This window comes from Dendrobium catenatum, unplaced genomic scaffold (assembly GCF_001605985.2).
Source record: "Dendrobium catenatum unplaced genomic scaffold, ASM160598v2 fragScaff_scaffold_621, whole genome shotgun sequence".
Taxonomy (NCBI): domain Eukaryota; kingdom Viridiplantae; phylum Streptophyta; class Magnoliopsida; order Asparagales; family Orchidaceae; genus Dendrobium; species Dendrobium catenatum.
In genome coordinates, this window is record NW_021319083.1 from 2,457,498 (window position 1) to 2,481,362 (window position 23,865).

At 37.1% G+C, this 23,865-nt stretch overlaps 1 protein-coding gene across 1 annotated transcript in view; it reads right to left on the reverse strand.

Annotated features, from left to right (window-relative positions):
• Positions 1-2,771: 2,771 nt before the first annotated feature.
• The window catches only part of LOC110091787 (squamosa promoter-binding-like protein 7), a 29,057-nt gene continuing 7,963 nt past the window's right edge, over positions 2,772-23,865 (reverse strand). The window contains exon 3 of the mRNA XM_020816036.2: positions 2,772-3,342. Within this exon, the coding sequence (XP_020671695.1) occupies positions 2,906-3,342 (437 nt within the window). The 3' untranslated portion in view covers positions 2,772-2,905. The remainder of the gene's footprint in view (positions 3,343-23,865) is intronic.

The window sequence follows — 23,865 nt, forward strand, 5'->3', positions numbered from 1 at the left end:
TACGCGATTTTTTCCGGCGGCGTAAGGACCGACGCTAGGCCGCCGGTAATACTATAAACCGCCGGTATTATTACCCAAACCGCCGGAAATAACCGCCGGATTTGGCTGTTTTTCCTGTAGTGTATACTAGCGAGCTGCATCAAGCTATCATAACTCACTTGAATTGTTGTTATACTCTATCCATTATGTATATATTAATCAATAGGGTATATCTATCTACTGATATAATTAACTTCTTAATAAAAAATATCAAACTCAATATACATGCACATATGTGATTAATTAATCAAATGCAAAGAATAAAATCTATAATATCCACTTCTACCCCAGTTATCATCAATCACATAACTCTTGTTACAATTCAACTCTTTCAATAACTATTGCTTTAATACCAAATATAATGCCCAAAGATCTAAATTGAAAAAATTTCATCTTTTATCTCTTATTTAATCTACTAGAGCTTCTATAAAGTCATATATATAAATCAATCATGTGAAAGAAAATTTATTAATTATATACATCAAAATCTTTAACTACATTTATTCATTAAAATCCGATTCACAATAGCTAGAAGATCGCTTATATCATCGATCTATCTTAATAAGTTCCTGACTACAAATGAATAAAATAAAAAATAAAAATTAAAAGAAAACATGAAGATCTAACAGCCTCACTCTATATAGCCCTGACCCATTTTCCTGACCTGAAATCAATCAAATCTAAATAATGAGCATACAACACAAAAAGCAACCAAAACTCATAACTGCATTCAATGCAAGGTCTCAAGAATCAAAATGCATGCTCAACATAATTAATATAAAATTAGTAGTCATCAATATGAAATAAACAATCAATATTAATACATCAAAAAATCAATAAGATCGATAAAATAAAAACCTATTAAGAAGAATAGAAATTTGTCAACATATAAGAAAATCAATAATAATCTATAAAATAATGTGAAGTGTCGTACAATAACATACGTCGATATGATTATCTATCAATTATATTCATGCAGATGATTTCATTATATGTTCATATGAATGATATGTCATGCGTACTTTTCTATCAGTATATTATACATGAACTATATTAATCTGTTTATCAATGTCTATAAGTGCATCTATCATATACTATGTCATAATATATCAGTTTCAATGCTAGTTTTATCAGTTCTACATCAGTTATATCTATCATTCAATTCATGTGATATCATGCAAATACAATTATGAATAGTAAGATGAAACATTCAGCTTTAATGTGATTTCATTCTTTTATCTATCATCTAGGAGTCTTATCAATTATTCATTATAACATTATATCATCATCATTATAACTTCATTACAAGTGGCTTTCAATAATTTATAAAGAGTTGTCACCCATTGCCCACCAATATAATTCAATCAATCAATTACGTGTTAACATCTAGAATTACACCATAAACCTTTTATTTTAAGGAAAGTCCATTAACCGACCCTCATTTGTAGAGTATTATATTTTAAGAGTCAACTCAAATTAATTATAATGTTAACAGTTAGTCTTCCTTACTTACATGCAAATAACAAATTTATTTTATATCAATCATATCATTTTCTTTGAACAATATAAGTCAATATCAGAATATGAAACATACAAATTTATGAAGTGCCAAAAATCTAAACGCTATTCATTCACTTTAGAAAATCACAAATATCAGCTGATAAATTTTAATAATATTATAGTCAAAATATTGATACAATCCATATCAATTAGATATAAAAATTTACATGATAAAAGTATGATAAATCAAGAGAAAATATATTTTTAAGGATTTGAAAAATATTAAATTCATTAAACTCAAAATTACTAAAAATCATAACATGATTCAGGTTACCTACCACGGCTAGAATAAATCTTAAAATTGAACTATTTAACACAAATGCTCAAAATCCCTCCTCTCTCCTCACTTTCCCCCTTCTTTTTCCTCTGCTTCTTCCTTACCTGCAAGTAAAGAGATATTGGGGAGGAGGTGATGGCTGAGTGAAAAAATTATATTAAAAATTATTTTCAATGTCTAGCACTACGGCGCTCCCATGGCCTAGCATCATAGCGCTCCCATGGCCCAATGCCGCATGTAAAACAACATTTTGCCTACTCAATGTTGAATTATTTCTAAAAATTGCATATAACTCAATGATGTTGCACCGACAAGCACAACACTGCAACATTCCTGCAACACTCCAGCTCAAATTTTCCAATTTTTCATTTTAAATTCATTTTCATAAATTTCAGGTTGTTTCATGCGACAGTAAGATTGAGTGGCCACCATTGGGCAGATGGTGAGTAATAAATTGTGCAATCCGTGAGAACTCTTGATTGACCTTGTAATGTCGGACTTCCCACCAAGTGTTCTATTGAGTTGGATTTATGATCCTTGGGCTAGCTCATTTGTGACCACACCATGCACAAATTTCATCAATTACAACCCATCAGCTACCTGCTAAATACCTAAAAATATATATACAGACAATAGTTCAATGAATTTGAGCAAAATTTTACACCCAGCATAGAAAATAACATCTGTTTATTTATATTGATAAACATCTGCCTATTGTTTAACAAATTGAATTGCCAATAAAAAACACTATACAAAACTCATTTTATGATATTTTAATAATAGCCAACTTACTCGTTCCATTCACTTTAAAATTATGTTATTCTAATCGAAAATCATAATTATAATAAAAATTAACGCTGTAAATTAAACCAATATTCTCTACAAAATAAATTTATAACAGGTGGATGTAAGTACACGATGATTATAAACTATATACGAAGCTCCAAATCATAAAAATAAATTAAATGGCGCAAAAGTAAGAACACCTGGAGTTGAAGAACCAAAACAGAAGCCAAAGATGGAAATTGTTCAGACGACGTGAGCCTCTAAGGATTTCCAGATTTCACAGCACTCCTCATCCTCATCCTTGGACTTGTTCCTTCCTGATAAGAATTGATCTACAGAAGATGAAGGTAACTGCATCAGATCCAGTGTTAGATGGTTACCAGATCCATTGTTCACTGGAGCTGCTGGTATTTGAAATGGAAATTGGTGGTGGTGGGGATCATAAGAGAGTGAAGCACAAGATGGTTGAGCCATGAAGGGCAAGCTACTCCGGTCAGAAAATAATTGCTTGGCAAAGGATGTAGCACGGTTCTCTGCAATTAGTTCTCGTAGAGCAGCACTTGATCGAGAGGAAAGCTCGGGAGCGGACGCCCATGGAGTGGCAGTGGATGACAGAAGAGAGAGAGCACTAGTAGGGGAGTTTGATATGATGGGGAATCTGGTGCTCATTATCGTGCTTTCTGCAGAACAAAAAACAGAAATAAATATCTGGTTGAATTGAATACACACATAAAAGCCGGGTTAGAATTACTGCTTTTGATGAAATTTTTAAGGAGGTTTAAATTTTCTACGTATCTCCTAAGAATTCATGAGAATGTTCAAAATTCTGTGACTTACTCAAATTTTTCTATGTATCTTATAGTATTCTATTAAATATTGAATAATTAATGGAGTAATATCTCCAGTCATGCAAGCAAAAAAATATAAATAAAAAAAAAATTTGTTTGAGCACCCAAATTCTTCCTTCAATTTGGTATTTGGAGGAATTCCAAGCTCATTCAAAGCGACAAATACAATGAATCATAAAAAAATAAACAAAAAATAAAAAATTAAAAAAAAAATAAAATAAAATAAAAAATAGTGGCGGTTCACCAATCAACGGTTTAATATATATTTGAAGGAGAAAGGCTACGAATATTTGAAGATCAAAATGAAAAACATCAAGGTTGGGAGGCTCGTGATTGAGAATGTTTTATCCGGATAGGATGCAATATAAGGTATTAAAATTTAAATCAGGGTTTCAAAATAAACTTTTAAGGCCTTTGAAAGTAACAACAAACTAACGAAGCCTGTGACATCATGGGAAGTGAATTTCATAGTAATGACAAGATAGAATATGTCACTCTGCAAACCCTTAGAAAATATTTTCTATGTTTAAAAGTAAGAGATACTAAAAATATTTAAAATTATCAGGCAATACATAAATGAAGTAGCAAAAATCAAGCTCTTGTTCCTCCCCATGGATTTATTACAGTGTATAAGATGATATGTGCAGGGTTAAAGTTCTCTCCACTCCCTGAGCTACTCGAGATTTTCAAGGCGTTTGGTGTCGCCTTGACCCAATTGTTCCGCAAAGCTGATGATTATTGTTGACTTAACGGTTTGCTTCAGGGAATGTGGGGCAATGCTGACTGTTGAGCATTTATCAAAGATGTGTAAGTTTCTAAGTGATTCTCAAGGGTTTGTTTCATGCCAGGGCAACAAAAAATAATTGAATTTTTTAACACGCGACCCTTCTAATAATTCGTCCAGCTCGTTATTTTTTAAGAAGAATAAATGAGTTCTTATTGAAATATGAGGGAGTTTAAAAGAGCTACTAAACTCACAAACCTATGAGATTAAAAAAAATTAATTTTCCTATTACATAAAGCCTTTAACATGAGTTTAGTCAGTGTGTGATGGAGGAGAAACATTTCAAAGTTGATCTTTCCATTCAAAGAACAAGATCTCAATAATTCGGTTAAAAAAATCTAGAAAAAAATTGTTAAGCAAGTCTCGGGGCTTTTAAGTTTTCATCTAAAAATCCTTCAAAAAGTTAAAGGGAGGATGGATCTTCCTCCTAGAAGAAAAGAAAAGCAACATTGCTAAGCGATGGCGAAGGATGTAGAGAGGTTGCCCGTCCTTTGATGATTGATATTATTATCCTTAATTTGGATAGTTGGATCCGACCCTTAAAAGTACCACCCCCAGAGAGGTATTAAAGCATGTCTACATAGAATGACAATGCACAAATGAAAAGATTAGTTATCTTGATCCCCACTCTTCTCCTCCTTTTTTTACATATTTTAACATAATTGTATACGTACTACAGACGATCCAAAAGATGCACATAAAAACACGATTTGAAACACTGCTGGATGAGTGAAATGTTGACTTTGTGAAAGTTAAATATTTCCAATAAGGTTTGAACGCTCCAACATGTTGAAGTGATCTGGATTTTGGCGAAGGTTGAATGCAAAGATTAAGAAGATGTCATCCTTGAAAAACCAACTAACAGGATGAAGAACTAAGAAGGCGACGTTGTCTACTTCTCTTTCCTTGCAACACCTAGTAGCTGATCATTTTTGTAATGAATAGATTAATTGTTCTTGTTATCTTTCCTTGCAATAAAAATTGAGTAATTAGGTATGATTCTAATCAACAATAATATAAACCAACTTATGATTCAAGATTATATTCCTACATTTTATGGGAGATGAGTAATTTGCAAGTAAATTAATAACTAGAAATATTTCTTACTCAACTTCTCAACGTCTGATTCACAAAGAATTGAACGTGATAAATCAAAACTAGTGATACATGTTCAATCATTTTGATAAACTATTTCTAAAAAATTCACATGAGCTAAAGAAAAGCCAAAAGAACAATAATCAGGATTTTCTTAGTTAGGGTCTAGCTCTATAGCAGAAGATTAAAAGATACGTTTTTCCAATTCTATAAAGTAGCAAAAGATTGGTGAATTGTTGATCTCCAATTTTGCACTAGCAGGATTTGGAGAATTAATATTATTTTACTTTGACAATACAACAATTTAGGAGGATTCACTGAAAGCAATACCAATAATTTATTGCATTTTTTTTTAATTTTGGGATTCTATGAAGCAACCCACTTTGGGTCCTTGTGATTATAAATAGATTTGTTAAGGCACATAAAAATGCAATCTAGGACTAAATGAAAGATTTACTTCCCACTAAAACTTGCATTCGATTTGAACGTAAATTCTTTGAGCAAGGTTGAAATTGGGACTACTAAGTTCTAGGGGTCCGATGTAAAGAACTCTTCTTGTATCAACATCAAGCCTGAATTTACACTTCCGTGGTCCCTTCTTTGATCTCTTCCTCTTTAATATTTTAGTAATAAATTTACATAAAATTGAATTTGGCCAAATCTGTATTTTTTTTTAAATTATGGTATGAATGTTAATCATCCTCTGATTTTTATTGATCTCAAAATTTGTTGGCTATTTTAATATTGTACTTGCCATACAACATAAAATAACCAGCAATTGTTTGGTATCTTTTGTAGAATATCAAGATCTTGTAACTGACCAGAGAACAAGAACAGAGAAGAATAGAAGAGGAACAGTAATGAGATTATTATTATTGTCTGTCATGAATATACTTGTACACGGATATATATAGAGTTTAGTAAGTAACCGAAACACAAGTGGCTACACGATGAGTATTACAAAGACTATTAAATATTTATGTGTTGCTGCTCTAATACGGCCCCACAAACTTAGGATTATGTAGTGATAGTAAGTTTGTTGCGCAGCAATTGAAACCGAGGCGTTGACATGGATTTGGTGAAGATTTCAGCCACCTAATCAACCATGCCAATAGGGAGAATTCTGATGTGCTGTTGATGAATATGGTCCCGAACAAACCTGTGATCGATTTCAATATGTTTGGTTTGAGCATGGAACACCGGGTTGTTTGCCAGGGCGATTGCCGATGTGTTATCGTAGTAGAGGTCAGTTGGCTTTTCTTGGTGTATGCCGAAGTCAGTGAGGATACGACGAAACCAAACTATGTCAGCCGTGAGAGCAGCTAAGGCCCTATATTCGGACCTGTGGATGAGCGTGCCACGGTTGCTTGCTTTTTGACAGTCCATGAGATAAGGGAGTCACCTAAGAACGAACAGAACCCGGACATCGATTTCCTGGAGACTGGATCACTTGCCCAATCCGCATCTGAAAAGGATGCGAGGCACAAGTTAGATTTCGTAATTGGTAATTCGTAATCGATCGTACCTTTGATATAGCGTAGTAATCTCTTGAGGAGATAAACGTGTTGAGGCATAGGCTGATGCATATGCTGAGACAGATGATTCACGCTGTAGGAGATGTCTAGTCTCGTGAGGCACAAGTACTGTAGAGATACGGTGATTTTGCGGTAGGTGGCCGGATTTTCCAGAATTGCATCCGGTGGAAAAGCAGTGGGAATCTTGGTACACGTTGGGTTTGATAGTGGGTTGCATAGTTGAAGCTCAGCCATCTGCAATATGGAATTTGCATATGGTTTTTGTGACAGAAAAAATTTGTCGGTAATCTGTTTGATTTGAATACCCAAGAACGAGCTGGCCTCACCCAGAAGTTTCATTGTGAATCGAGTATTCATATTACATATGATTTCTTGAATTTTTGCTGAGTTGTTTCCTGTAATGAGAATGTCATCGACATAAATAAGCAAGAAAATGTGGATGCTAGAGTTGCGGAATACTAACAGAGAAGGATCGGATTGACTATGTGTAAACCCGATTGAAATTAGAAAAGTAGTGAAAGTATTATACCATTGACGCGGAGCCTGTTTTAGACCATAAATCGCCTTGTGCAGACGACAGACGTGATTAGGATGGATGGTATCTTAGAAACCTTTCGGTTGACGCATGTAAACCGTTTCTGTTAACGATCCGTGGAGGAACGCATTGGCAACATCCAATTGTTGGACGTGCCAGTCGTGATGCAATGCAATTGCAAGCAGAATTCGAATCGTAGGTAGCTTCGCCACAGGACTAAACGTCTCCGTGTAATCAAGTCCATACTCTTGATGGTTACCTTGTGCCACGAGACGAGCCTTGTGTTTGGCTATCAAGCCATCGGAGTGAAATTTTGTGCGATACGTCCACTTGCATCCAAGTGCAGTAGTGTCAGGTGGTAACTTAACAAGGCTCCACGTACCTTGTTTGTGTAAGGCGAAAAACTCAGCCGCCATCGCCTGCCTCCATTCAGGAAACCTGTTGGCTTCGGTATATGTTGTTGGATCAGATGGACAATCGTTGGATTGTTGACTGTGTATTAGATTGAGACGAATGTTTGGTTTTAGAGATCCTGTCTTGTAACGAGTGAGCATCTGATGAGTAGGCAGCTGCTTCTGAGATGGCACAGATGCTGGAGGCGGATGCGGAGAAACGTCAGGACCGTTTATTGTTGGAGTATCAGCGGTGTGCGATATAGGAGTAGAACGATCTTGAGTTGTAGTTGAGGATTGAGGGATCTTATTTGCGTGCTGAGAGGCCGATGTAGGCGTAAGAAATAGTGGCGACAGCTGTGTAAGCTCAGCAGGTTTGTTAGACGTGAGTTTGGAAAACGGAAAACAATTTTCAGTAAATGTAACATGACGAGAGAATGTGATTTTGTTACTATGTAAATCAAAACATTTATAACCCTTATAAGTATCCAAATAACCCAAAAAAATACATAACTGAGCTTTCGGTTGAAGCTTGTGTTGAGCAATTGCCGGAGTTAAGTGAAAACAAGCAGAGCCAAATATTCTTAAGTGATCATAATTAAGTGACCCTATAGAATATCAAGATCTTGTAACCGACCAGAGAACAAGAACAGAGAAGAATAGAAGAGGAACATTAATGAGATTATTATTATTGTCTGTCATGAATATAGTTTATGAGAGGGAGTCGGTAGCAAGCCCTGAGTTTGCTATGCTAACCGAGCTCCCGTCGCCAATGGTGACTCCATCCGAGTCGTTGTATGGTGTGGAGATTGAGAGGTTGTCCAGAGCGTTCGCTAGGTGAGATGATGCTCCGGAATCAAGATAACAGTCATTGGAAGCATTGGACTGGTCTGCCGCGAGTGCTCTGTTCGGTTGTCTTGATTGTGGAACATATTGAGCATTCATTCTATGCCAACAATCGTTTGTCGTATGACCTCTTTTGAGACATATTTGGCAAAGCTGAGATGTCCTGGGAGATGGTTCTTTGGTAGTACTTGCCGAGCCATATGAACGTCCTCTTCCGTGACGACCATGGCTGCAATTCCCGAACAGAGCGGTGTTAGAGTTGTCGAGCGGAGCTGATCTTGCCGCATCCGAGGCAACGTGAATTTCCTCAGAGATGAGGAAAGAGTACATTTGATCAAGATTGAGCGGTTGAGTCATAGTGCGAATAGATGTTTTGAAGGCTTGATAGGTGCTAGGTAAACCATTTAGAATATATAAGATGATATCTTCTTCATCAACATGAGCGTCGGCGGCAGCTATCTGATCGACGAGAGACTTGATCTCATTGAGGTATTGAACCATGGTTAGATTTTTGAGGGAAGTATGATGCAACTTGTTTTTGAGTTGAATGACTTTAGATCTGTTCGTCGATTGGAACCGCGTTTGAAGAGTGATCCAAATTTCCGAGGTCGTGTCCAGGTTAAGAACATAGGGAAGAATAGACGCCGATATTGTAGAGAACATAGCAGCGGCAAGATTTTGATCATTGAGAAGCCATTGGTTATACGATGGATTAGAAATTGTCATACCATCGAATCGGATGAGAGTCTTGGCAGGAATAGGAATTTGCATATCAAGAAACGAATCGAGACCATTTGCTCTACAGATTTTGAAAATCTGCGATCGCCACAGTGAATAATTATCCGGGGATAGGGGATTTTGCACTGTGCTCTTGAGATTGGATAGAACGAACTTTAGGGAAGAGGAAAGAACCGGAGGTGCCGAGATGGAGCTCGTGGTTTGTTCTTCCGTCTGCAATAGAGATGTCGTTGAAGCTTCCATTGAGATCCAAGATCTTCAAGGCAAATCTGATACCATGTAGAATATCAAGATCTTGTAACCGAACAGAGAACAAGAACGGAGAAGAATAGAAGAGGAACAATAATGAGATTATTATTATTGTCTGTCATGAATATAGTTGTACACGAATATATATAGAGTTTAGTAAGTAACCAAAACACAAGTGGCTACACCAGGAGTATTACAAAGACTATTAAATATTTATGTGTGTTGCTGCTCTAATATCTTTGTCGAACATTAATATTTTTTATTTTTTGAAATAGTTAATATTAATTCAATTATCTATGATTTAGGGTTTAGGGTTCAAAATTCTCAATTTGAGGGTTCTCCTACTTATGATCCTAATCTATTTATTAAAGATTGCGCAACCATTAAAACAAGACTTAGTTTATTTTATATTTTCACTATAGTTGAATTTAATGTCTCAAGGATACATAACCACATGGAATAACCTCGCATAAAGTTTGTTGGAAAAATATTTTCCTTCATCTAAAATTGCTAAATTAGCAAATAACATCACCATTCACTCAATTGGATCAGGAATCAATTTATAAGGATAGGGAGAGATATAAACACTTACTAGGAAATGCACACATCATACCTTACCCGATTGGTCAATTGTTCAACCTTTTGGTTAATTAAGACATATAATAGATATTGCAGCAAAAGGGTCATTAATTTATAGATCATTTGAAAAGGCTTATGTGTTCCATGAATGACCATTGAAATAAATTTCAATGGCTAGATAATGAGAAAATGAATCCAAAAAAAATTAACAAGTTTACTTGAAATAGATGTTTGGTCTATATTTACTTTACAGTTGATTACAATATCTAAAGAATTAGATAAAATGAGAGTGGAAGCACTGCTACTGGAAAATTTGGAATTTCCGGACGATTGAGTTCTGACGCAATAACTGACGAAAAATTTGTCAGAACTAAACGGGCAATTTCCGACAAAATTTTTGGCCTAGATTTTTTCACCGGAAACTCTATTAGAATTTCCTGCCTGAAATTCCACCGGTTTACTTGAATACGAGGAATTTCCAGTGGAAAATTTCATTGGAAAGGGCCCTATTCCATCCCATACCCCTTCCTCCGCCATTTTCATGTGAATAGCCATTTCTAGCCTCTCTTATGCACTAAAGAATTGGAGTTTACCTATTGAAAAAACTTCTACTACCTAATTAAGAATATTTTTGTAGGAGATATTAGATTTTATAAAATATTTATAAATCTCTTCATACACATAACAAAATCACTTTGCAATTTTTTGGAAAAATATGTCTTTACTAAAAAATTTATGTTATTGATGGGGACATCAGATCATGGAAGGTTTGCCAGAGACGTGTTCGCCGATCTACAGCCACGATCGATTCATTGTATTTATGATTATGTATTGTTTTATTCTATGTCATGTAGTTTGTTTGTTTTTATTTTATGTCCTTTATTTCCCGTTGTACCCTTCTAGTGAAGGAGTGTCGTATGTAAGCCCCGAGGGCATTTTAATATTTTATTTCTTGAGTCTCTTGTATTATGTTATTTATAGCCCATTGTTCTATTTTCTGAGTTAATGAATGATTATGAGAAATTTTCCCCACTCTTGAGTTTGAGAGCATTTGAGAGTTCTTGGAGAGAACTTTGGAGAGATCCCTAGGAGAGGGAGAGTGGATCACCCACCAACCTTGGAGCCGGCCGAGTTTGTGGTTTTCGTATTTATCCTTTGTCGTTTTCCTTCCACCTCCACTATCAATCAACCTTGCATCCAACCTCTTCCTCCTCCAAATCATCACCTCCTCATAACCTAACTCCACGAATTTTCCCCTCCCATAAGCCGCCGGCCCCCCTACCTGCAATTTTCCCTTCCATACCGCCGGCCATAGGCCCTAGCCGCTGGCCTCACCCATGCTCCTTTTACTCTTGAGTTTCCTAATTGGGTTGTGAGTTAATTTATGATGATTTTGAATTTCAATTCCTTGAATTTTGAATTCAAAATCTTTCTTAATATAATTCATCTATTTTAGGAAAGTATTTATTTTGGATCTAATTTGAAATTCAAATTCAATTGGATTTAAAATAAATCTTTCCTAAATCCAAAACCTAAATTAAGAAACCTTAATTTCTCTCATTAAATTCCCCCCCTTGCCCATGCATGTCGCCGGCCCCATAGCCCTCCCTCATTAAATCCCTTTCAAATTATTTCCTAATCCCAACTCCCCAATTAGGAAATAATTCCAAACCCATAATTCCTTCCCCCCTTGGACGAAATTTTCAAACCTCCATCTCATAATTATCTTCCAAATCTTGATTCAAGAGAAAGAAATCCCTCCCCCTTAGTGCCGCTGGCCCCCCCTCTCCCTACCCGAACCCCTCTCTCCCCAATCTCCTCTCTCCCTCATCAACTCTCCACCTTTACAAAATCTGAAACTTATTTCAGATTTTTGCCTTGGCTCTCTTCCCTCTCCACTTGCAAGAGAAACTTCTTTCTCTTCGGCAACATTCAAGAACACTAGCAAGACAAGAGGAGATTTGTTCCCTAGCTCCCATGAATGGCGGATCCAGAAACTGAATACGGCTTAACCTAGGGCAAGGACAGCTTCACTGATATTCTTCAATCAACCTTCTTCGACGTTAATACAAGGATCGATCACACCGTCGAAGACTACCTAGAGCGCATTCTGAACATCCTAGTGGAAGCAATCAAAAAGCATTTCAAAGGCATTAAGTGGAGGATCTCCACTGCTCCTTGACGAGAGGTTCTCTTCTCCCCTTTCAATACCGTTCTTGAATCTAACTCTATCTTGCATTTGATTGTAGTCACGAAGAATGCTAAGCTTAGTAAACGTAGGGTTTGAGTGCATCTTTATGCTTATTAATTTTCATTGTTATATTAGAGATTGTATTGATACTACTACTCGACATAAAGTGATTTACTAATTTATTTTGAAAGTTTTCCAACTCTCTGTATATGTGATTTAGCCTAAGCGGGTGTGACCCCTTTCTTGTTTTATTCATTGTTTTAAAATGCTAATGGTTATTTCACTATTATTCTAATCATAGTTGTGCAACTTCCTAATTAATTGGTTGCATTCATACGTAGTCATGCATCACTTATAAAAAATAAACTTATTACCATCCTATTACTGTTGCATTCAATTGGAGTTTACCTATTGAACTCAAGTCTGATGCAAGTCATTTTATAATAGGAGTCTTATTATGGAAAAATATTTAATCTATATACAATGCTAGTATAGATAAAGAACAGACCCTTCACTCTTTAAAAAGAAAATATATATATACAATGCTAGCATAACTTTGAATGAATCACAATCAAATTATGCAATGACTTAAAGCGAACTACTAGTAATGACTTAAAATGATATTTGAGAAATTATGAGCTTATTTGATATGTACAAAAGTTATTGTTTATTCTGACCATGTGAAAATCAAAAATATAATGTAGCTTAAAAAGACACAAAACCTTGACTGATTAGGGGGATACTACAGCAATAATTTGATTTAGAAATTCATACTACGAGAGGAATTTAAAATCCAGTGGTAGATCATTTGTCTAGATCATAAAATGAAGAAATAAATAAAAATCCTCAAAAAATTCATGAATAATTAATTCATGATCAAATACTTCAATTTAACCATTAAAGTATTCCGTGGTATGCTAATTTTGTTAATTTTTAATTAAGTTTGGTACTAGCATCCAATGGAAAAGATTCTCGGATGAGATAATCATAAAGTTATCATCTTGTGTGACATCAATAGTCAAGGCTTGACAGTATTTTTTTTTCAAAAAAAATTAATGCCTGCCGATAATTTGAGTGGCTAAACATAGGACAGTTCAATTTTTTTCCATTCAAAATGGATTATCTATATACATTGAAAAAGTAATTCCAAATTCCATTATGAATCTCTTATGGGGAATAATAACTACAAGCCCAAGTAACCTTTCATGAATTTATCAACTTTTTTAGAAGAAACGGTTATGAAAGATTAGTCAGAACAAGTACAACATCCTAAGGTTGCACTCACAAAAAAAAAATTCAAACTTATAGCTCGAGATAACAACTGGAGATGGGAGAGAGCTCATTGCAATCCCATGCTCCACAAACTCCTCAGTCAAGATCTTCTATGATCAAGTGGTAAAACTACAACAAACAACACAGGAGCGTTCCAGATGGCACCAGCAAACGAGGCACTAAATGTTTACTTCATGAAACTTTTTTTTGGTTCCTTATAAGCATTCCAGGTTGCACTCCATTTGCTTTTATTTAGTGATTTAGAATGGATCCTTTAAATAGTCCATTTGTATCTTCTACTCATAGCATGTGAGAGAAATTAGATATTATTTGGAATCATTTTAGTGAGTCCAGCATAGCTAATGGAAAGAAATAGTTTAGTTAACTTCATTGTGGGATTGTTTACAAGTGTGGACATAATATTTATCAACTATCAAGTTTCTTTTTAACTTTGTAGGCTGCAGCTTAAAAAATGAAATTATGATCCTTTAAATTTTACAAGCATTGAAATGGTAGACTTCTGGGTATTTGATGAAGAGTCGACTCTAGAACTTAATTTGGAGGACTTGGAGATAAAAATTTATAAAGATGATACCGTTCCTTCAACTGAAGAATCAAATATAGCTTCTACTAGACCATCTCAAGGTAAATTTAGAGTTGAATATAACTTAATTAGGTGAAATCCAAAAAAAAATACATATTATTTTGCATTCATGGTTTGCTCATAAATATCACTTGAAATATGTATGTGATGAGGACGAAGTTGTTGGATGTGAGGATGTTGATGCATTCAATATGAAAGTTTTCGACGGAGAAGGATTTGGGGATGCATTACTCATTCCAGGTTGCACTCCATTTGCTTTTATTTTAGTGATTTAGAATGGATCCTTTAAATAGTCCATTTGTATCTTTTGCGCATAGCATGCGAGAGAAATTAGATATTGCTTGGAATCATTTTAGTGAGTCCAGCATAGCTAATGGAAAGAAATAGTTTAGTTAACTTCATTGTGGGCTTGTTTACAAGTGTGTACATAATATTTATCAACTATCAAGTTTCTTTTTAACTTTGTAGGTTGCAGCTTAAAAAATGGAATTATGATCCTTTAAATTTTACAAGCATTGAAATGGTAGACTTCTGGGTATTTGATGAACAGTCGACTCTAAAACTTAATTTGGAGGACTTGTAGATAAAAATTTATAAAGATGATGTCGTTCCTTCAACTGAAGAATCAAATATAGCTTCTACGAGACGATCTCAAGGTAAATAAGTAAATTTAGAGTTGAATATAACTTAATTAGGTGATATCCAAAAAAAATACATATTATTTTGCATTCATGGTTTGCTCTTAAATATCACTTGAAATATGTATGTGATGAGGATGAAGTGGTTGGATGTGAGGATGTTGATGCATTCAATATGAAAGTTTTCGACGGAGAAGGATTTGGGGATGCATTACTCGATGATACAAATCTAGGAGATGTTTGTTAAATTCACTCAACTTTTTGAGTTTTTTAATGTGAAAATTGAATTCAATGACTAAATGTAGACTTTTGTTTGTTTAAAGAACTTTTATTCACAACATGAATGTGTCATTTTATTATCACTACAAATATTATGGTGTACATGCATTTTTGTTTAATTATATTTTTCATTATGTTATTTGTATATCTCTTATTGGATGTTAGTTTTCTTTTCTTTTCATTTCATTTTTAGAACTACATCTACTATATACAAGAAAATGAAGAATTTAAAGAAAATTTCAAGGATAAATTATAAAGAGATATGTTACTCATTACTTTGTCTTTAATTTTTAAAAATGATATGTGATGCACTATTTTATACATTTCACAATTGTTTATTTTGTCATATATTTCAATTGATTGCATCATTATTATATTAATGATATTAAATTTAAATAAAATTAATATTTATTGCATCATCCGGTTCAACCCCAATCCATGCTCGATCAAACCTTTGAACTGTTACCCCTCCTTCAGCCAGTTCATTACCAGTCTGATTTTCAAAGCCTTGATGCTACTGCTACTAAAACTGGTTTGCAATTCCACCAAAATCAAAATTTTCTCCTTAGATTTAAGAACATAAATCTCAATCATTTATTTCATTCATCATCATCATTTATACTACTTATAAAAGATTCTTATGATTTCACAGGAAATAATTACTACTAACATTTAAATTATGGGTAACAATTGGGTGTGGTGCAACACATACACGTGCACAGGGAAGGAAGCCCTTTGTAGTAAGGATGACATTATCTACCTAACCATTGATTATTTCTTTTTGCAACATCTCTTTCATTAACTTTAAGGACATCATCTTCCATATCTAACATCCTTCTCTCAGACCTTGTGCAATTTCTAGCTTTATTCTCTCCATCAGCTCTTCTTATCTATACAATAGAAGAAAAAGAGATGAAGAAAGTAGTCTTATCATTTTCTTTATGCAGGCAATGAGGAACATGTGTGTTGTTCTCTCATGCAACAATATAGGTCTCTTGATCTTCAAACTATTTGAACTCTCCCTCTTTGAATGCTCTCGTGTTGGTGTGACTGTTATTTGACTGATCATTAGACAATTTGATTTTGGTTGGCTGATCAACCGATGTATTTGTTCTTAGTTAACTCTACTCCTACGGAGTTTGAAGAGGCAGTGGTATGCAATAAAGATTTCTTCCTAACAACCTCTTATCTGATGACACCCCTTGGACCTTACAGCAGCGTTGAGCTCCGACGAAGACCTGAAACCAAAGAGAGCACAGAGAAAAACAAAGAACAGGGAAAATTCTCCCCAAACAGATACCTGTATTTTCCTTTTGGTAATGTGTAAAAAGCTCCTTTCTTCTTACATTTGGGCAGTATTTATATACCTATGTCCACGTGTTATTTACTTCCTAATAATACTCTAACAAACAAAAAGTGCACTGATATACTAATAACAGAAAAAAGGTTTATAGTAGTGGAGGTAAAAAGGCATAACCGAATTCAGGGCACGTGGACAGTGATAAGCGGCTGCATCAGTCTTCCCCAGCTGACGAAGAGCTTGACTCCGACGAGCTGATAACAATGGGAGCGTCATCCGGCGAATGGTAGGGCCAAATATCCGAGACGTTGAAGGTCGGTGAGGTGTGAATGTCTACGGGTAGTTCAACTGTATAAGCATTATCGTTGATTTTAGCATCGATAGGTGCAGGCCCGATCTTACGGCGGTGTAGTTTAGAGTAAGTCCCAGGTGGAAAGCGTTCTCGACGCATACGAATAAGGACGAGATCCCCAACATTAAAGATCTTCTGTCTGCGATGTGTATCAGCCGCCGCCTTATATACTGGTTGGATTTTATAAGCTGCTTGCGAACATCCTCCAGCATTTGTGAATAGTTGGTGGTGAATTTGGAAGAAGCATCCGATTGAATTTTGGGAAGTACCGCTACATCTAGTGCTAAATTAGGTACTTTGGTATAAACAATGCTAAAAGGGGACTTACCAGTCGACCTGTTCACCATGGCATTGTACGCAAACTCCGCAGAGCTGAGCATTTCTTCCCATTGGTGTGGATGTTCCTGAACAAGACATCGTAACATGTTCCCCAATGTGCGATTAACAACTTCTGTTTGCCCGTCAGATTGGGGGTGATATGCGGAGCTTAGGCAAAGTTTGGTCCCGATTCTCTTCCATAATTCACGCCAGAAGTGGCTGATAAACTTGACGTCCCTATCCAATATGAGGCTCCGGGGTACGCCATGAAGCCGAACAATTTGATGAAAGAAGAGATTTGCTACGTGCAGGGCGTTGACTGTCTTCTTGCAGGAGATAAAATGCCCCATTTTTTGAAAAACGATCTATGACGACCATGATTGAGTCACTGCCCCGCTGTGTACGAGGTAGTCCCAACACGAAATCCAAACTCAAATCTTCCCAGATTGAGTCCGGCACTGGCAGAGATAGATATAATCCTGTGTTTTGAGAGCCACTCTTGTAGCTTTGGCACACAATACATCGATTGACGAAGCGGTAAACGTCTCGCCGTAGACGAGGCCAATAGAACCGAGATTTGACGGATACGAGAGTTTTATCTCGACCGACATGAGCTGCGAGGCCCCCCGAATGCGTCTCCTGGATGATGTGCTGTCTCCATGACGAAACAGGGATGCATAATAGGCTATTGTGAAACAGATAGCCAAGCCTGATTTGGAATCTCGTGACGGTGCCTGGGGGTTGACATTGTTTCCAGATACCTGCAAAGTCAGGATCATTATCATAAAGTTCTTTAATGCAAGCCAAACCTGCAAAATCTGTTTGTAACTGAGTGATAAGGAGTTGCCGTCGACTAAGAGCGTCAGCCACAGTATTGTGTTTGCCCGCCTGATGCTTCAGAGAAAACGAGAATTTCTGTAAATAGGATACCCAACGAGCGTGCATTCAGTTTACATGCTTTTGACTGTTGATGAATTGAAGAGCATGATTGTCGGTGCAGATGATAAACTCCTGATGCAAAAGATATGGCTCCCATTGTTTTAATGCGCGAATAACCAAATAGAGCTCTTATTCATAGGCGGACCAACGTTGGCGAGAAGGGCAGAGTTTTTCGCTGAAGTAGGCCACTGGTCGTCCTTCTTGTGAGAGTACTGCACCGATACCTTGCGAGGAGGTGTCCGTCTCCACTGTGAACAATTTATCAAAATTTGGAATAGCTAAAACGGGGGCTGTAGTTAATGCAGTTTTAATAGTATTGAAACTTTGATTCTGACGGTCACCCCAGTGAAATGATTTAGCTTTCAAACAATCGGTGAGAGGGCTCATGATCACGCTAAAGCCTTTGATGAATTTTCGGTAGAAATTGGCTAAGCCAATGAAGCTGCGGATGTCGGAGACGGAAGTAGGTACGGGCCATTCCACAATAGCCTTCAATTTGTCGGGATTCATCTGTAATCCTTCCGCAGATACAACGAAGCCCAGAAATTACACTTGAGGAGCCGCAAATTGGCACTTAGAGTAATTCAAAAAGAGTTTATGTTTCTGTAAAAGTTCAAAAACTTCCTTAAGGTGAATCCGATGGTGCGATAATGAGGTGCTGTACACCAAGATGTCATCAAAGTATGAGATACAGAATTTGCCCAAAATGGCTGTAAAATGTCTTGCATTAAGCTCATGAAAGTGGAAGGAGCGTTGCATAGGCGGAATGGCATCACCCTCCATTCGTATAATCCGAAGGGAGTCTTAAACGCAGTCTTCCACTCATCCCCAGGCCGGATGCGAATTTGGTGGTATCCGCTACGGAGGTCCAACTTCGAGAACACCGAAGCATTTACAAGATCATCAATGAGTTCATCAATCCGAGGGACGGGAAAATGATACTTGATTGTGATCTTGTTTATGGCACGACTGTCAACACAAAGCCTCCATTCAATGTTTTTCTTTGGTACCAATAATGCCGGCACTGCACAGGGGCTAATGCTCGTTTGAATCAGCTGTTTTTCTAACAAATCCTCAATGATTGATTGCAAAATCTGCTGTTCTTTAGGATTGAGGCGGTAGTGAGGCAAGTTCGGCAATGTCGCATTGGGCAGCAGGTCGATCTGATGTTGAATATGTCGGACAGGTGGAAGTGTAGCTGGCAGGTCCTGGGGGCATAACGAACTAAATTCTTCCAACAAGCGGCGAATTGCCTGAGGTATATTCTCGTGTGAAGCAACAGTTGCATCTGTCACGACTAAGGCCCAAATGAGTTCCTGATCCTTCCCACTAAGCAGCAACGTCGGGCACCGTTGCTAACTGAGACGAGCTTGCTGATTCGGGGTTGTTGACACGTGATCCAGGTAACAATCTCAGGCGTTTGCCTTTCCACTCCAATTAATACACATTAGCTCGCCCGTCATACTGTACTCCGGCATCAAATTGCCAGGGTCGCAGCCTAAGATCAGATGGCACATGTCCATGTCTAAAATGTCACAAACAACATCACACACATAGTGTTTTCCAATGGAAAAGGATACCTGGCACATCTCTGTTACCGGAATGTCAATGCCCTTCTTCACCCAGCTGATTTTGTAAGGTTGGGAATTCTTTGTGGTCTTAAGATCAAGAGCGGATACTACTGACCGTGCTATTATATTTTCTGTACACCCACTATCGATCAAGAGATCGCAGACTTTCCCTTTGATGGTACATCTTGTTTTAAATATGGCGTGCCTCTGAGACTCATTGTGAGTGCGAGGAGCTACCAACAGCTTCTCAATCATACAAATTACGGCTTCTCCTTCATCTGCTTCGACCTCTTCAACTTCTAGTTCGTCTTCTTCGTCTAGGCACGGTATCGAATCTCCCTCGTCGTTCCTTATTAATTATAGCTGCTGGCGCTGAGGACACTCATTAGACTTGTGTCCGGGTTGAAAACAACGGAAACACTTGACTGGCGCTGGTCGGGTGTACGGGTTGTTCTGGTTCTGTGATTTGAATTTAGAAGGAGCTCTGTTTTCTAGAGTTTGTCCTGAAGGTTTGGATGTTGAGGGTGTGGGAGGTGCTGGCGTCGTAGTAGGAGGTACCTTTGCTTAGGAGGAACCGCCCCTCATGGGTTACCCTTGGTGCTCTTGCGCAGGACGCCGGGGATAATTGAACTTAGATCGGTTCTGATGCATCTCCACACGCAGTGCGAAATTAACGGCCTGAGCTAGGGACCAAATAGAATTCAGCTGCAGTTTGTCTTGTATGCTCTCCCGGAGCCCCCCCCCACATAACGCGCGACCAGCTGATTCATGGATTTGTTCAAGTTATTTCTCGCGCTGAGCCGATGAAATTCTTCCGTATACTCATTGACAGATCGGGCTCCTTGTTTGCAATGCTGGTAATTCATGTACAGGATTTGCTCATAATCTGTGGGCAGAAATTGTGAATGCAGCAACTGTTTCATTCTTGCCCAACTTCGTACTGAGGCCTTTCCTTCACGTTGCCGCATCTGAAGCAGCTGCGTCCACCAAGCGCTTGGACCGCTTCGAAGACGGCAGGCGACATACTTGATGTGCTTGGAGGGATCGATCTCCATATATTCAAAAAAGTTCTCGACGGCTTTCTCCCAATCCAGGTAATCTTTGATGTGGAAATGTCCGTCGAAATAAGGTATATCTACCTTAACCTTAAACTCGGCATTGTTCCGGTAATAAGGACGTGGTCGAGGAATCCTCCTGTATGCATCCGCATTGTCATCGCTGTATTCCTCGTCTTCGGAGTTGTCTAGATCGACTCCTCCCTGCCATTGTTGGTCATCCTCAGAGTCTGAAAAGTCATGTGCCATTGGGGATGGTTGTCGCCGTCGCCGAGTTAAGTCCACACCGCGCCGTGCTGCTGGAAGGTCTACCAGAGGCAGTATTCGGCATCGATGATGGGGCGCTGCCCTTACCCGGTTGAGATTGAACTCACGGCGTAGATCGATGGAGAGGCGTTGAACATCGGCGGTCAGCGTATTTCTTCCTAACAACCTCTTATCACATCATGCTATTGATTCCAAAAGTCATAGGCACCACCATCTAGGTGCCTAATCTTTCTTACTAATCAGAGGCCACAAATGTTTCCTTAAAATTACACATCAATAAAAGATTTTGTTTTTGAAACAACTTCCAACTTTTCCCAATAGTGTTCTCTCGCCAATCCATTTGTCATTATTGGGATATCCACCCAACAACCATTCTTTTAAGTGTTGCATCCATGGCAAGCCAGAAAAGATCCAGCAACATTTCTTAATAAACCAAATGGTCTTCTTATAAGTAAACCCTTTCATAATCTTGGAGGCGAGTTTTCTAACCGCCTGTGGTTAGAAATACTAATCCCCGACTAGGTGGTTAGAAATACTAATCCTAATAGATACCTAATACTCCCCACCAATTCCCCTTCAAGGCCTAGATTAATGACCACCAAGCCAATGACCAGAACTCAATAATTTGTTTAACTATGGAACCATCAGTCTAACTCTGCAACCGTTGGCCCACCATCGCTGAAAATTTACCATTATTAATAAAACGAGTCTATCATCCCAACAAATTGTCAACACTATGCCCTTCCCTAAGATAATGTGTCATATCTTGAAGATGGCACACTTAATAGTGTTATGAGATTATATCCATCCCACCGCCCATCAACATTACCAAACACACCATCCAACCGAGATAACACAACAATAAGTGTCCCTCCACCGATCACTACAGGAAAGAAGTAAGCATTTTCCAGCGAACAAATCTGCCGCAACACAAGAAAATCTGCTACTAAATATGCTTTGTGGCGGAATATATTCATATGCTAAAAGTCGCATCGGAAATATATTTACGTCGGACATAATCCGTCACAAATATTTTGCAGCGGATTTACAACGGATTTAAAATCCAAAAAATGATATGTTCATTTTATCAGGCCGCTGCAAATTCCGTCACAAATAACGGCAGATTTGAGGCGAGAATACCGCCGCAATTTGAGGCGGCGTTACAGTGGCTATATCCACCGCAATTAACAATAAAAAAATGTGTCGTATTAAAGTTTGCATCGGAATTTCCACCATAAATCCATTAGAAACCTGTAGCATAAATAAAAAAGCAACACCTTTTATAAATTATTCGATTTTTAACTGATCACAATTAAAGTAGTTTTAACTTAGTAGTTAATAATATTAATATTTCAGCAAACACTACTAACCAATGTTTAAAATTGCATATTCGGGTATTGAGGCGTTTTTCATTCGTGAGGCGAGGCGTAAGCCTCAAAATCAAAAGATTGCATAAACATAAAATGATAAAAATTTTATATACTAATGAGTGAATAATATAAAATATAAAAAAGCATAAGATATGAAGTGAAATCAAAATATCTCAATAATAAGACAACATGAAATATAGTTCAACTCAAAATTCTATCTTTCCCAAATCCCAGTATTCTTTTCATTAACATATAATTCCAATTTCCAAAAACAAATAGCAATGACATATCACATAAGAACTCATAAGTCATCAACACTGTCATCACTAAGGGGTTCTTCATTTGAATCATCATTATGATGAACTACTCTCTCCCCTTCCTCCTCTCCTATACAGTCCAATGTCGGGCATTTACTTCAAGATTTATTTAAGTTTTAATATATATAGCGTGAGGCGTAAGCCTCATGCTAGTGAGGCAAGGCGGGCCTCAACCAAGTTGAGGCGCAAGCCTCATAAAAAAAACTCAATGCGTAAGCATCGAGGCATTTTTTACTGGAATTGCGCAAAGGCGGGCCTCAAGGCGAGCCTAATATTGCGCAATTTTAAACCATGCTACTAACACCACTACTAAAATAAATATATTGCACAAATTGTTCTACAATCAGAATCCAACCAACTACTAAAATAAGCAATCATAATCCAATTATTCTACAATAATACAATACTACTACAATAAACATATTTCTTATGCATCAGAAAAAATAAAATGCATCAAAAACCTGATATTTTAAGTAGAAGGTGCAGGTGCAGGTCGATTTTCACTAACATACTCTCTAAATATCTGAAGCTCATCCAGAATCTGCATGTGCATGTCCACTTGTGATTTTCAGACATGTTTCAACTCTGCTGTCAGGTTAGCCACCTATTGGTTATACAAACTCTCCTAGTTATTTGCAACTAGGTGAAGGCACAAGAGAACTTTCCCTCATATACGTAGGCCTGCGAGCCAAATCCACAAACTTGTCCATTCTAAATTCCATCTACCACCTACGACCAAGTGCAGTAGTCAAAAATATCCATTTAACCCCTAGATGATCCCTCACTAGTTTCAACCTAACTCTCTTCCTTCAAAGTCGTGTATACTTATCCTATAAAACATAACATATGATTAAGCTACGGGATGTAGTCAATTGATCTCAATATCCTTGTGCAAGGTTAAGAGGATGTCGTGGCTCTAGCAAAAAGCTAGGAAGAAGTTTCTTTTTTAGAATAAAATGTTGTAGAGCTTCTACAATACCCTAGAAAGAAGATATGCTTCTTCTCCTTTCTAGGAGCAAAAGTAAAGAGTTGGTGGAATTCCTAAGAAGATGACTTGTGGAGGGAATGTGTTAACTGATTGAACTACTATAAATAGTATGAACACTTTTTTTTTTACATTTACTTTATT